At 39.2% G+C, this 15953-nt stretch overlaps 1 protein-coding gene across 7 annotated transcripts in view; it reads right to left on the reverse strand.

Annotated features, from left to right (window-relative positions):
- Positions 1-15953, reverse strand: part of RALGAPA2 (Ral GTPase activating protein catalytic subunit alpha 2) — a 346401-nt gene that overhangs the window by 248710 nt on the left and 81738 nt on the right. For all 7 annotated transcript variants that reach the window (XR_010917130.1, XM_067532894.1, XM_067532900.1 and 4 more), the window contains exons 13-15: positions 12889-13037; positions 7207-7318; positions 2019-2256 (exon numbers count right to left, since the gene is read on the reverse strand). Coding sequence is in view for 6 of the 7 variants with exons in the window: in XM_067532894.1 (XP_067388995.1) it covers positions 2019-2256; positions 7207-7318; positions 12889-13037 (499 nt within the window). In the remaining variant the exon portion in view is untranslated. The remainder of the gene's footprint in view (positions 1-2018; positions 2257-7206; positions 7319-12888; positions 13038-15953) is intronic.

Below are 15953 nucleotides of genomic sequence, written 5' to 3' on the forward strand. Positions count from 1 at the left end.
TTCCGAATCTCAGATTATTCATGATCAATGTCCAGGGCTGGCCTTTGGGGGTTGTGAAATTGGACCACTGATTTCTGAGGGAGAGCTGAGACCAAATAATGGCTTGAGGTAAATGTAATGTAATTACTGCAGTGGTTCATCTCCACACTTTCCCCTCTGTCAGTGGTGTGCATCCTCACCAGGAGTGCTTCCATCGACTTAAGAGGGGTAGTGTGGGGGAGGGCTCTCAGCTCCCAGGCTCTCAGCTCCGCACACAGCTCCTCTGTGGGAGCCCAGCTCTCCGCTCCCTATGGGGAGTATGGCTATACTGAGACTCCCGGCTCCTCACAGGGAGCACGGGTGCTGCCCGGCTCTCACTTTCACTGTCATTCTTGTCAATTTCACAGCTATCTGAAGCCATGGAATTGACAAGAAAGCCGGGGTGGGTGAGGGCTCCAGGTAGAGCCTGCTGTCCCTGGGTTCCTGGCTCCCCACAGGCAGCCCTGCTGCACCAAGGCTCCCGGCTCCCCTCTGGCAGCCTCCACACAGCCAGGATCCCAAATGGGAATAGGGAGCCAGAAGCCTGGGAAAAAGCCAAGCTCTACCTAGTGCAAAAGCTGTCCCAGATTTTTGGTTAATTTCACCACTCCAGCAGGGAGCTGTGAAATTGACAAGAATGACAGCAGAAGCTGGAATCCTGGGCAGCACCTGTGCTCCCTGTGAGATGCATGGAGCAGGGAGCCCAGAGCCTCTGTGCAGCCAAGTTCCCAGCCAGGAGCCCAGGGGACAGCAGGGTTCTAGCTGTAGCCTCCCACCCACCCCAGCTTTCTTGTCCTGCTGGAGCTGTGAAATTGACAAGAATGGCGACCAACAGCTGATGTAAGTAACCCACAGTGTCTACATAGACACTGTCACTCCAACTACACAGACTTGAGCCCTATGCCTCTCGTGGAAGTGGAGTTATGATGTTGGTGTAGTAGGGTACTTACATCAGCAGGATCAAGACCAGTGTGTACACTGATGTAATTAAGTCAATGTAAACTGTGTTACGTCTATCTAACTCTTTAGTGTAGATCAAGCCTAAATCACTTTTGCACCCTCCTGATCCTGAATTGCTCCAGGGCTAGAAAGGCATCTGGTGTAACTTAAGCAGACCCCTAAATTATGGCAACTTCCTGTGGCTACCCTCTGGGCTTCATCACTTCCTGAGACCTCTATAGCATTGTGTTCTTGCCCCCATAACATGCTTTTTCTGGCCTCAGCCCTGCCCTGGATCTTGTAAGAAAATCCTTGGAGGACAGCTTTAAGGCTATCTTCTGCAGTGCCTGTGCTAGGTGATTAGTCCCCTGGCCAGATAAAGGCCTCTAAGGCCCTTCTATGTCCTTTTACCCAGCATAAGAGGGTTGATGCAGTGGACAGGGTCTCACCTTGGGTCTTTTTGCCTTAGTTTTCCCACCTGTAAAATGGGAATTACATTTATCTACTTCACAGAGCTCCATCCATGTTCACTAAGACAATTCAATTAGTTCATTATTGTAAACTGCTACGTAAATGGTGCTAAGATTCACAGGACTGCACACAAAATCCTCCACTGCTCTCCAGACTCTCCACTTACTTGAACAGGTTTATTAAAATAAAATGCAATAAAACTAAATTACACTAAAAAGGATTTCTAGTGTTGGTAGCTATGCACAGATTTCAGCACAAACAGCCATGCTCCATTGCTACTACTGCAGTGGAGACCAGTGTTGAGCCCCTAAATAGTTATACACTTTAAAAAAAAAAAAAAAAGGTTTTATAAAAAAGATCAGTGTTAGTAACTTACTAACCCAGATGCTTATTATTTTTGGTAAATGAGGGATGGGCATGTAACAATACTAAGTAAAGTAAAACGGAGTGCATTTTTTCAAATGAATTTATACGAGGTGTGAAAAACCATGCATAATGTTTAAGGTACCCTTGAAAACCTAATATAGTCCATCTAAGTTTGAATATCTTAACTTGTTTAACATAAATACACAAAAGAATAGAGATTTTACCTTTCCCTCTTTGTTTTTTTTCCTTTTGCTCACTTAGCTTATCCAGTGGTAAGTTTGTCATTTCAACCCCATACACCATTCTTGCTAACACTGCTGTTAGAGAATCCATGATATTGGCCCATTCAGTTATCAGCTCCTCCCAGTTGGTAAGGGAAGACAGTACACTAAGCAGTTCATCCCAGAGTTCTCGAGAAATGTAAACACTCAGATTTGCTCGGATCCAAGCTACAATAAGAGTCTGGGAAATAGAAAAGCAATGACATACATTTCTAAAAAGCACAGAATTAAACATTCTGAAAAGCATTTCCAAAGACAAAGGGAATTTAGACTTTTGTAACAGCTTATCACATTTTTAATTTTCAGTCACTAAAATGAGAATTTTCTTTTCTTTCCTTCTGATATTCTTTGCTTTCAGAAGTTGCCATCTTCTGAGGCTAAGCTACTGCAAAATGATCAAGAACTACAAAATAGAAATCATGGTCTCATGGGAGTTAAAATATTTTAACAGCTGATAAGAAAAGAACTATAAAACAGGGCCCTATACAGAATGAGGCAAAACACTGCAGCAATGCCCCTTATTTGAGCAGCATGTTGGGGCTTAATTCTGTGTGTGGGAGGGGAACGGTCAGGACTTTAGTCCATGGAATGAAGAATCAGAAAGACATAGCTCCTCTTCCTTTCCCTCTAGTGTTTTTCTTTCACTTGATTCTACCTTCCTTCCCCCATTTCTACAGGAAAGGAGACTGCTGTGTCTTTCCCCACCACCAGAGTTGAAGAGCTGACTAGTACCATAGTAATACAGGTACAGGACACTAAAAGCTGAAGAGAGTAACAACAATTCAGGTTGAGCTGTCACTGCAAGATTACTTACTCCTGAAAATAACTTTGATGCCAAGAAAATTGGTGCTTATAGCGTCAATGGGGTTGGCATTGGAGCTGAGGAGCAGAAGTCATCAGCACTGTATGAGGTGATGTCAGTAGCAAAAGACTGGTATCAGTGAAGTGCAGAATGTTGTCTCAGAGGAAACGGAGTGTATTCGTGATGGGTTTTTGCCAAGGTCTTGGACAGACTCAATTTGGACCATGAACTGCCTTTTGGCTGAGTAGTAAGGAGATTTATGCCCCATTTTACTAGGTTCCAGTAAGGGTAATCTAGGCCTGCACTTGTTGTGGAAATAATGTTCGTTCTGACCCCTTTCAGAAAACTGAATGGAGGAGGACTTAGCTACCCTACTGCTTTGATTGCTGGCGGGTCTGAACTTTTTGATGAACAGTGAGCCTGGGAGTCTCGGATCTAAGCTGCCACTTCCAGGAGCACTAACTGTGGAAACCTGTTCAGGCCTGGTAGACTCTCTGGTTCTGAGAAGGCTCTCATAGAATGCTCCTATCTTGTGTATCTTCCTGGAGAAGGAATGAAATTGAGCATTTAACAGGGATAGGTCTTTCTCCAAGAAAGGCACCTGAAATGCCCGCCATTAAGTGAAATAGTTGCATTATAAGAGGGGCAAGTTTTGAACTCTTGGGACTTGGTTTTAGCCATAGTGGCTAAATCCTGGTAACAGGAAAATCCATAACACTAATTAGAGAATTACTTTAGTGCTTTAGGCCAAAAGACATGAAACAAGAAAAAAAAAAGTTACACAAACTATACTATATATATATATATACACATATATGGATGGATCACTTGATTACCTATTCTGTTCATTCTGTCTGAAGCACCATTGTCATTAACCATTGTCAGAACACAGGATACTGGGCTAGACAGACCATTGAGCTGACCCAGTACCGCCTTTCTTTTCTTAAGTGGACAATGCAAAGGCTCTGTCTTGGCGTCACAGGAGGCAAGAAGGAACTGAGGAATGGATGAGCCTACTTTGCACTTTATGCCCTCAGGTAGAAGGGGGAGATATGACGGCAGCCAGGGCACAGAAGCGGCCCCAATGGACACTCCTGGCCAAAAGAATTTGATATGGTGTGTGTGTGTGAGGTGCATGCACAGCAGATATGGAATACACATGCACAGTCACTCAAAAAAGAATAGACAAATAATTACTGAAGATTTCAAGTAAATAATTCCACTTGAGAAATCTAATTACAACATAAAAAAATTTAAAAGGCTGAAGAAGCTAGTACGGCCCCAGCTACCTTTAACTCTAACATGGAACTTTTTTTAAAATATAGGCATTTAAAAATTTCTATAGATTATATTTACATTAGAAATTAAATGCAAAGTTATATGAAACTGACATTGATATAAATGTACTGTTTTTCAGATGTGGCTCTATTGTGACCTCAGTTAATAATTGGCAATCCTTTCTTTCATGCAGATACTAATTTAACCTGTTTGTGGACACCACAGTTGTGAACAAAATTATAATAGAAAAGCGCAGTGTATGCAGAAAATGAACAACAATAATAGCCAGAAGGTGGTGCTAGAGATCTAACTTCACAAAGCTGAGGAAGATGCTGATTAAAAGAGAAAAGGTTACATTTGTTTTTGTATTTTTTCTTGAGCAACCTCTTTATGTCATCAAAAAGAAGAAAACCAATCTATTCTTATGGATGTTCTGTTATGATTTTTGAAAAAAATATCAGGAAAAATTCCTTTCTAACCCCTCCTCATTTTATTTTTTCTATTGATCTCTGTGTATAGTTGCATTAAATTTTCTGGCACAATTTTCCTTCCTTTGTGCTTATATTGTTTTAGAAAAATACTTGATTTGGCTTAGTGAATGTAGATTGAATGATGTTAAGAAATTATCCTCAGAATCACAGTATACTGAAGCTTTGTTGATGCTGGTATACACGCAATGTTATGCTACAGTGTGTTTAAATTATTTTAGTTTTTAATGTTACTTCCAACTACTTTCACAAGCCACAGAAAAAAAAAGTTTACTAAAAAGGAAATAAACAGAATTGATAGGGGGGATGTTATTGTCAGCCTCCTAAAAAGATTATTTTTAAAAAAGCAAGTTAAGATTAGTGCTTTGATGGCAGAATTTCTACATCATTTTAGGAAGGATAGGTCACTCCTCTTGCTTGTAAATCAGTCATTCAGGAATATACATAGACCAATTTTGTGTCTAATCACTATAAATAGTATGTTTGATACCAGAGAGTTCCCTAAATCTGAAATCATTAGGAATGTGCTATCTGAAGTGGGAAAATACATTGTACATCCTTCAATTTAGGAGTCCCAGTAAACCAATTTATACAAAAGATAACATTGTTCTATTCACATTGAGGTAACAGACTGCAATCTCAAATAGTTTTTGAAATGCAATAAGCAAGGGTGGAAAAAGATGCACAGATAAGGCACCCAAACAAACTTAATTCTGTCCTACAATGATGTCACAAGGGACAGAAAAATAAAATGTCTTTAAAAATCTACCCTGCCTGAGACAACAAACACCAAAATGCCTTAATCGTCATCATTACTGTTATTGCATAGAGTCACAATATGGTAGAGTTTAGGATATTTGCGTGACTTACCGTATTTCCCCATGTATAAGATGCTCCCATGTATAAGACGCACCTTAATTTTGGGGCCCGAAATTTGAAAAAAAATGTATTACGGTAAAAAAATCTAAAACCACTGTATAAGACGCACCCAGTTTTTAGACCCCAAATTTTTTGAAAAAAGGTGCGCCTTATACATGGGGAAATACGGTAACTATTCATTTTTTACTTTTATGTAATTAGATTTCTATTAAGTGTAACAACTTTGAATTTCCTGGGTTTGCATATGCTTGGTTTGGGGCTAATTACAACATCCTTGCAATGTTTTTACTTGTAAATTCCTGACACATTCTCTCCACCTTATATCCATCTTAATAATTTGAGGTGGAACTGTTGAGGTATTTTTGTTCATTTTGTCTGGAAATTATGCAGTACATGTTTTAACTTTTCATCAATTCAAAAACTTTCAAGGATCTTGCTGAGTGAATAATTGTGAAGATTACTGATAAAGGAAATGTATGGAAATTGGAGCATAGCTCCAAGGTTGCCTATAGGACTCATATGATTTCTTTGAGAACAAAGTTTGGAAGAAAAAGAAAAGGAAATATCCTGGTTAATATGAAAAGATGAATCTATATTGGTGACAAATTCTGGGTAAATTCTCAGAGGAGCTCTCTCTAAGCTAGAGAAATTTACAGTTGTAAAAAGGACTCCTGATAAATATGTGAACTTGCTGAAAAACTCTACTATTCTTGTTCATAACCCCTTCATTTATGAAACTTGAAATAATTCACTGACATGGAGAATTATCAGCATGACAAAAAGCATAAGGTACAAAGCTCCTTCACACATCCTCAGGACGAACATAATGCTACACATAAAAACTCTGAGACACACAGTGCACAGTCCTAGATATTTATTATACCTCAGGACATAACTACTTACTAGCTGACTTATGACTATTTTCCTCTGATTCAGCATGATGCAGCATTTTGGCTTACTAGATATTAATTTACCTTTAGGAAACAATTACAAAAAGCTCAGATTTTAGAGACGATTAGAATAGTTCTCCAAAGATACAGCTGTCCTACAAAAGGAGCACATCTTGATTACGACACACTTTATGTGCTATTTCATTAAAGCGTCCAAGTTAATTTTTATAAGAAAATAAATGTGTGACCATAAGAGGCCAAAATGAACAGAAAGCAGTAAATTAATATGGCTAAACAACAGAACACTTAGCCAACACAAGTAAATAAGAGATCAGTGAACATAAGGGAAATGCAACTTTTTAGTACATCCTGTACCTTGCAGTAGTAACAAAAGCAAATTCTGTAACAACAACATACAACATTTGCAGGTCTGTCTGCCTACTAAAATATACAAGTGTACTGGATAGATTGACAGACCTGCTCAAGTGTAGGTGATCAAGTCTTCCTCTAGTGGCTACATTCTACAGTGGATACCCTGATACCCTAAATTGTATTATTAACAAAAGTCAGTATTTTATGGGTTACAGATAGTATTTTTTTATAATACAGTGCAATGTTTAAGTAAAACCATACAATTTTATGCCATTCAAAAAGGTATAATGAAAAACCCACTGCTGATATAAAATAAACTGACAGTGAAATTTACTTTCCATTCTTCTGAAAATTCTTAAAAGACCAAAAAATAGCACTCAGTTTCAGTTTTACGTTTTCTTAACAAAAATAAAGGCACTTACCCTGAAAAGCAATCCTGCCAAGCTTTGAGCAAACATGTCCTTTATTTGGCTATCCTTTGGCTTCTGCATGACAGCTTCTGTTATTCGCAGCAGTATTTGTAACATCTGTTCCCTGGTACCAAAATAAAACCTTCAATTACAAGTTTTATTAATCATACTTTTCAGTTTCCACATATGAAAACCACTCTTAATTAATTGAGAAAGTCTAACAAGCTGAAAATATGAGCATACACAAAAACAATTTGCAAGTCACTTTTAAGACAACCTTAACTGTATGTGGAGACTTATGTTGAGGATAATCTCTTTTGGAGCATCGCACAGAGGAAAAAAAACTTTTAATTTTAGAGGAGATCATGTCAGGGGTGGGAGTAACAGCCTGGTCCCTAAAGTCAAGAGCAACAGAGTATGAAACTGTTAACCTCGAATAGTTTGAAGGCACAGTTCATTGTAAGGACAGGGAGAATTGAATGCACTGAAGAATAACTCTTTATTACACACTAAGGATATTAGTAGGCATTGAAACTAAACGTTTCTGTAAGCTGACAAAAATGTGAGTGTTTTCAGCTGCTTTCAGCTGTTTTCACATTAAGTACTAACAGGATATTTACAGTAACAGGATATTTACAGTAAGGAGTATTGATAAACCACATCCGAGCATTTTCTCAACTTTGAGCGTCAAAATTGTCAGTTAAATTTAAGACTCCTCTGCTTTTTATTGTTATATTTCATCTGTAGTAGTACTGCATCAGGGTTAAGCATAGAGTATAGCATAACTTCATAATACTTTCATAAATGTTGTTCACCACACATAGGGCACTGCATATTCTTCATAATGCTTTCATAAATGCTGTCTCCCACACAGAGTAGTTCGGTGTACTAGAGATATTACACAGATATTTAAGGCTGCAGAAAACATACTAAGATATTATGTTGTTTTATTAGAAGAATAGTATGCTATTGTGTAACTGAAGAGAGCATACTAATACATATTCAGAAGTGGAGTGAAAATAAGGTTGAACAAACAACTTTACCTTTGGGTATTTTTTAATACTTAGCCCTGCATTGTTAACATTATCTAAACCAGAAGTCTCCAAACTGAAGGGTGCACACCCTCCTTGGCAGGGCACAGGGGAACATTCAGGGGGGCGTGGCAGGGCCTGGGCCAGCCCCCAGAGGGGGTGGAGAGGAAGCTCCACCCAGCCTGCTCTGCCCCCACCCCTAGCTGCAGCCCTGGCCCAGGCTCCTGGCTCCGCTCCCAGTCACAGTTCCAGCCCCCACTGTGGCCCCACTCTCAGCCCTGGCTTCCAGCCTCCCACCCTGATTGCAGTCCCTGATCGCGGCTCTGGCCCCGCTCCTGGCCCTGGCTCCTGACAGGGCACAAGCCAGATAAGGGGAACGACCAAAAAACTGAAACTGAGTTCTAGTCTGTTGAAGAAACCTGAAGATGAAGTCTGTAAAAATCTGGAATTCTTCAGGTAATCATACTTAGCCATCAGAGTTTGGTAACTGGCTATCCGGAACTGAAAGCTAACAGAAATGAAGACCTTTATTTCCAACAAATTGAGTTGCTGAGCCTCTTTATTGACTGGAGTAAATGTAGGATGTTGCTGTCTAGATCTCTCATAACACAGCTGGACAACCAAAGTGTTAGGAGCAAGACGAGAAGAGAGAAATTTTCTACCCCTTTGGCCCAATTTTTCTGTCCCGTTGTGGGTATGGGTGCAAGTGACCAAAGCTGTCAAAACATGCTTGAGCAAGGCTGAGTACTAAGAAAAATACCCCTTAATCTGTATATGACAATTTATGTATTTTAAAAAGTCAATCAAAATATAAACCTTTTAATCACAACTAACCAGATGTTAAACTACTTGTACTAGGTACATTCATGTTACTATTTCACCTCAATTAAGCAACAGTTAATACATTAATTGTCAGACTACAGTAGATTTTGGGAGATGGTATTATTCTGACAGCTCTTAGTTGTTCCTATGTCCCAGTGAAGTACAATATACTGTAGTAATATTTGACATGTATGTAACGGGTTATGGCTAAAATGTTAAAAAATTTAAACTTGGATGCATAACATGCTTCCTCTCTCTCATCATCCAGGCCATCTCAACCTTGCAAGGGTGATGTGAGGCTTCAGTGAATAGAAGTTAAAGGACAGCACCTTACCAAGGCTAAAAAACTCAAAAAGGAGGAACAGAACTCAGCTTCTGGTTCCCAGCCATATGCATTTTGTAAGAAAAGAAGAATCCCTTTTTCCAAGCCCTGTGTTTTCCTGGAGAAGATGAAAACTTATCTTGGAAGATTGGCCTAATTCAGAGACTGTGAAGCTAAGTATTTAACTACTTAAATATGCTCAAGGCAGCCATCCACAGCTAAACACTTTTACAGACTTAGGAAGGAAACTTGTGCAAGATGTACAAGATACACACAGTGATTCTTAAAAAGCTCAGTCATATTTGATCAATCCTCCTTTACTTAAGAACACTCAAAGGCATTTCAGTTGTTTATGAGAACAAGGGTAGGGGAAAATATGTTGTTCTGCCAATGTTACAAAATTCTTGAGATTTGTTCTTTGAGCAGCTCTCCCACCCTCATGCTTTGGAGCAGGAACTTGAAATATGGTAGGGGGTAGCTTTTGTCAGGGATGTACCTTTTACTATCCCCATGAAAATACGGCCAAGTTACAGCACTTCAATCAGTCAGTTTACACATACTCAGTGGAGTCTCAGTTAGAGGTTTGCAGCCAGAATCTCTGAAGATGCACCATTCCCACCATCCCCACAAAGTGACTGAACATACTCTATCCTCTCCGAGCTCTTGGTGCTGACGAGACTGCACATACAGTCTGGGCCAGGCAACAGATCCGAGAGCAGAGTGCCTCTCTTTCGATGACTCCGATGCTGGGATCCCAACGATGAGGAGGTGGTAGTAATCTGAGTCAAATGTTGAGGGAAAAAAACTGAACTAGAGGGGAAGGAAAGGAGTAGATTGGGACAAGAAAGCTGGTGAGACTGTATCATGACATAAAGCACACACATTAATGGAATTAAGGTTGTACATGAATTCTGGCATTTCCTAACTTTTGGGAACCTTTTTAGTAAAGTGCATAGAGTTTAAATAACTAGTCTCTTTACTGGACCTAGTGCTGATTTGGGAGCCGGAGACTGGAATGCAGTAAAGGGGGCTGTGTGTATTTGTATACTGGCTTCTTGATAACCAGTGTGGGAAATCAAAAGCATAGTTTGTGGCTGGTTGGGAAGTCCGGCTTCAGTGCCACCCACCAGTGCTGGAAGAATCTGCTCTCTGTTTGCAGCCTGCCCTGACTTTGGCATTTTCAGGTGGCTACCCTGCGCACAGGATGGGTCACAGCATCAATGACCATAACCCTACTGATTTAATGAAAATCAGACAAGTTGAAAGGGGAAAATGGGAATGAATCACACATGGAGCCTCTGTCATCTAGTTAGCAGAGCCAGAAGCTTCAACCATCTTTATGCATGTCTACAGATCAAAGAACCAGTTGATAACAGCCATTAACATATTCCATTAGAACAATACCCTCCATTTTAGCTCTGCCCATCCTCCCAATACAGAGTAACATGTTGACACCCTGAAAGACTTTTCTCCCAGATTGTAAAGAAAATAAATAAGAATAGATATGAGAAAGCATGGTAGCACACAAGAAGGGGAGGAAGGGGCAGACAAGCCAGCAGAAACATTTTCCCTGATAATGATATGGCATACCTGGTAGCTGAACTTTGTCCTGACCCACAACTACTTCAGATTTGGAGGCAATCTATACCTTCAAGTCAGTGGCAGAGCTATGGGCACCCACAAAGCCCCACAGTATGCCAACATTTTTATGGCTGACCTAGAACACCGCTTCCTCAAAACTCATCCCCAAGCACCTCTTCTTTACCTATGCTACATTGATGACATTTTCATCATCTGGACCCACGAGAAAGAGTCCCTCAAAGAATTCCACCGGGATTTCAATAATTTCCACCCCACCATCAACCTCAGCCTGGACCAGTCCACACAAGAAATCCACTTCCTGGACACTACAATACAAATAAAGGATGGTCACATTAATACCACCCTATTCCGAAAACCAACCGAATGCAATACATATCTTCATGCCTCCAGCTTCCATCCTGGACACATTACACAATCCATTGTCTACAACAGCCAAGCCCGAAGATACAACCGGATTTGCTCCGATCCCTCAGACAAAGACAAACACCTACAGGATCTCCATAAAACATTCTTAAAACTACAATACCCACCTGGAGAGGTGAAGAAACAAATTGACAGAGCCAGACGGGTACCCAGAAGTCATCTGCTACAGGACAGACCCAACAAAGAAAACAACAGAACACCACTGGTCATCACCTACAGCCCCCCAGCTAAAATCTCTCCAACACATCATTAAGGATCTACAACCTATCCTAGCAGATGATCCCTCACTCACTCAAGCCGTGGGAAGCAGGCCTATCCTTGTTTACAGACAGCCCCCCAACCTGAAGCAAATACTCACCAGCAACCGTACACCATACAACAAGAACATTAACCAAGGAACCTATCCCTGCAACAAACTCCGTTGCCAGTTCTGCCCGCACATCGACTCTAGTGACATCATCACAGGTCCTAACCACATCAGTCACACCATCAGCAGCTCATTCCCCTGCACATCTACTAATGTAATATATGCCATCATGTGCCAGCAATGTCCCTCTGCCATGTACATTGGCCAAACTGGACTGTCACTACGCAAAAGAATAAATGGACACAAATCAGACATAAAAAATGGTAACATCCATAAACCAGTCACAGAGCACTTCAATCTCCCAGGACACTTTGTAGCTGACTTGAAAGTTGCCATACTTCTACAAAAAAACTTCAAAACAGACTTCAGCGAGAAACTGCAGAGCTGGAACTCATATGCAAACTTGACAATTAAACTGGGTCTAAATAGGGACTTGGAATGGTTCTCTCATTACAAGAAGTAATTGCCACTGTTTACACATTCTCACCTTCTAATCAATGGTTGTGAATAGGCCTCATCTACTCTAACTGAATGGACTTTGCTAACACCTACCCTTCCCATTGTTGTTCCTTACCCTTGGATGTATACATATAAACCCCCTATCTGATTTCTATTTCTTGCATCTGACGAAGTGGCTTGCAGCCCATGAAAGCTTATGGCTGCAGAAATTAATTTTTTTAGTCTTTAAAGTGCTATGCTCGTTATTTTTGCTGTATACAGATTAACATGGCTACCCCCCTGGAACTTTCTTGAATTAGTTTTTAACGTTTCTATACTAAGCATTTCCAGATTTGAATAAACTATATTTTAAAAAGTTAAAAATTCAGTTTGCACAAGAATCAAGTTTGAGCTAACAACAGTACAACAGAACATTATATAAGCAAAAACTTTAAACAAAAATCTCTGACATTCACTATTTTAGGAATTTTTTCTCCAGTGGAATCCTGAACTGTGTTACAAAATAAGTACAACCTTATCATAGTTCTTACAAAGGTGCACAAGGAAACATTAAAAAAACTGAAATGTCCTCCTCTTTTTTCAATTATTCTGTCTAACAATTTTAACAGAATTTACACTATTAATTTATTTATTCCACTTAGATTCTCTAGGATGTATTTAAAACTTACCATGTCTTTTTATTCATTGAAAGCTCCATTATCATGCGCCTAAAAATACTCAAAACTGCTTTGCAAGCATCAACTTGCTCCTTCAGGAGAGCAGGGACTTCAGCACACGGTTCCAATAAAAACACATTCGCAGAGTTTGTCAAAAACACCTTGAAAACAAAGCATTTTAATTAGGAAAAAATAAGCTTACACAGGAGCAAACACGACCAAAGGTTAAGTTTCAAAACAAACACATTTTCTTCTTCTAACCAAATCCTCATCTTTCCTTAAAGAAGGATATGTTAAATTATCTAACACACTATTTTGAGTTCTCCCACACTATATAAAAGAAGAGAGCCACCTTATATTCATTATCATAATACAAATAACATATTTTTGATTTTTTAGATGCTTGTCTTTTCCATTCTGCCACCTGGGGGGCATTCTCCCCCTCCAAACCCATTTTCTAGCTGTAAATATTTAAACAATGGCTAAAGATATTTTTGATCGTTTATATTCCATATCGGCAAATGTACAGCTTTCTGAGTAACTCCCAATTCCATAAGTATAGAAATAGTGTCTAATTGTCTAGTGGTTCTAGTGCCTCTGTAACTGGTGTCTGGTTCTCCAAGACAGGAACACACAGTTAATATGCATTTAAAAAAAAAGGAGAGGAGTCAAATTGTTCACAAGGAAACCTGTGAAAATGCTCAACTCTTCTAACACTTACTTTCTGCTATCTGAGAGCAGACAAAGGCTTTATCCAAGCTCTCCTTCAACAACAACAAAAATCTAGAATTATTGCTTATATTAACTAGAACTCCATTTTTAACACAGCAAGAGAAGGTACATGGTGCTTTCTAGCATGTAAATGCATTTTGATCATTTTGAGTGTTTTCTTTTAGGTCCAATCCAACATCTATAAAGTTAATGGAAGGACTCCCACTGACCTAAGTTTAAGTTGGAGGGCCATTAAACTAGGATCATTTTCCCAAAAGACAGCTATCAAAGATAGAATTTTGAAATTGGAATGACAGCATATTAACAGAAAATGTCTTTCATCATAGTGTACTTGAACAGGTATTTATTGCTAGATACACAGAACGGGACACCAGAAAGCCCCAAAGGCTAACCCAGAGTAATTAGGGTTACTGTATATTTACCCACTTTTTTCAAAATGGAGTTCAAGAAAAAAGAGGTGATGAAGGAACTGCATAAATCAAATAAACCTTGAAAAACAAAATATAGCTCCATGGGCTACACATCTTTGGTTTGGATTAAAAAATTGGGGTAAATTGCACTACTACTCATATATGACACAGTCTCTCTTTGATGTCCCTTAGATTTTGCAACACCTAAGAACAAACTCTGAGTTGAATGGCTTTATTACTGGAGTGCATTTTACCTGCTCAGTTAGTCTGCTGTCGTGCTTACACTGTTACCTTCTGATAGTTGATATTGCAAGTAGATTTTGTCTTTAAATTCTAGATAGCTAGCTCTGTGACCTTCCTCTGCCATATTTGTGTCTTGGCTGACCATCTGACTTATATATAATAGTAATATTAATGTGCCTGATTGAATTTTATGCTTTCCCTATCAAGTATTTCTGCAAAGAGATAAGAAAAAAGTTCATATTTTAACCAACAGCTACTTCTCTTCTATGATTATTACAAGGTGCCCAGTTCACAGCTGTTACATCTGCTGATACTACCTGTATGATCCCTAAGCTGTACAAGTGACTGAACACTGCACCATAATGAAAACGGTGTCACTTCAGTTATCTAGTCAGATATGCAGACCAAACAGGGAGAGACTCAGATCAGCTGAAGTGAGCATAGTGCAGTTGCATGCACTCAAACAGTTCAGGCTATAGAGAAAATAATAAAGCTTTCTCTACTTCTGCTACATGAAAGTTATGTTCTATGCTATTTATGCTAAAGACAACATAATATCCTTAAGATCACATGGGATTCTACCGTTCATGTCCTCTGAATAATCAGGAATGATAAATGTTTTCTATCTGCTGGCATGCAGAGTCCAGCCGTTGGGAACATACTAGGAGACGAATATAAAAACAACACTTTCTGAAGGGTGGGATTTTGGGGGGAAGCAAAGTTACACACACCACATTTCAATTTCTTAATATTAATAGTATGATTACTTTTTGCTTGTGTACATGGTTCAGAATTATAAAGAGATTCTATATAATCTCTGTTTTAATTATTAAATGACATTTAAGGAAAAATCAAAAACTAATTGAAAAAGTCAACTTGATAAAAAAGAAACTAGGCATCTTTTGTACTTACAGTAGCAATAACAAACATGGATTTGCACGAAAGCATATTTAGTCACTTTTCAGAATAAGTTCACACTTTAAACTTTGCTTCTTTTTTGTTTATTTTATCACCAGAGCTCTCCAAAATAATCTCTTAACTCTGAATTCCCATACTGTAGGCAGGGCTAATAGCACAGCCTACGATTATGATTGCCTGTTATTTCCCATTATAAATCTGTTTTCAACTATTTATGACTGTCAAAAACTCTAACCCCCCGGCTGAAATTTTTCAGGCCAGGTGTCTTCCATAGGCTGAATAGACAATGAGAGTTCTGTGGCACTTTAAAGACTAACAAATTTAATATTTGCAGACATAAGCTTTCGAGAGACTTAGCTCTCTTCTTCAGATGCAGTAATACAGAAAATAGGTAACACAGAGGTATCTTATAGGTATTCAGGTGCACTGAGAACAATGGGGGATATTTTCAGCCAAAAATGATTCAGATATTTTGGGAAGGAGGATAGTAAAATTATATTGTTTTGCCCATGTTAAAAGATTCTGGCAACTTTTTATTTGAAATATTCTAATGCTCCCATGCTTTTGAGCAGGGACTTGAAATTTGGTAGGGGAAGGCATGTGTGTCAGGGACATGTCTTCTGCAATCCCTATGAAAATTTGCTCAAATTTGGCCATGTTATAGGCCTCTGAAAAATGGCAGTTTGCACGTGTTCAGCAGAGACTTGCTAGAGTTTAGCAGCTGATGGTGTCCTCATCGCGACTATGCTGACAAAACTGAACATGCAAATGAGC

This window comes from Emydura macquarii, unplaced genomic scaffold (assembly GCF_026122565.2).
Source record: "Emydura macquarii macquarii isolate MOO-44397 ecotype Brisbane River unplaced genomic scaffold, CSIRO-AGI_Emac_v2 contig_3305, whole genome shotgun sequence".
Lineage (NCBI taxonomy): Eukaryota > Metazoa > Chordata > Testudines > Chelidae > Emydura > Emydura macquarii.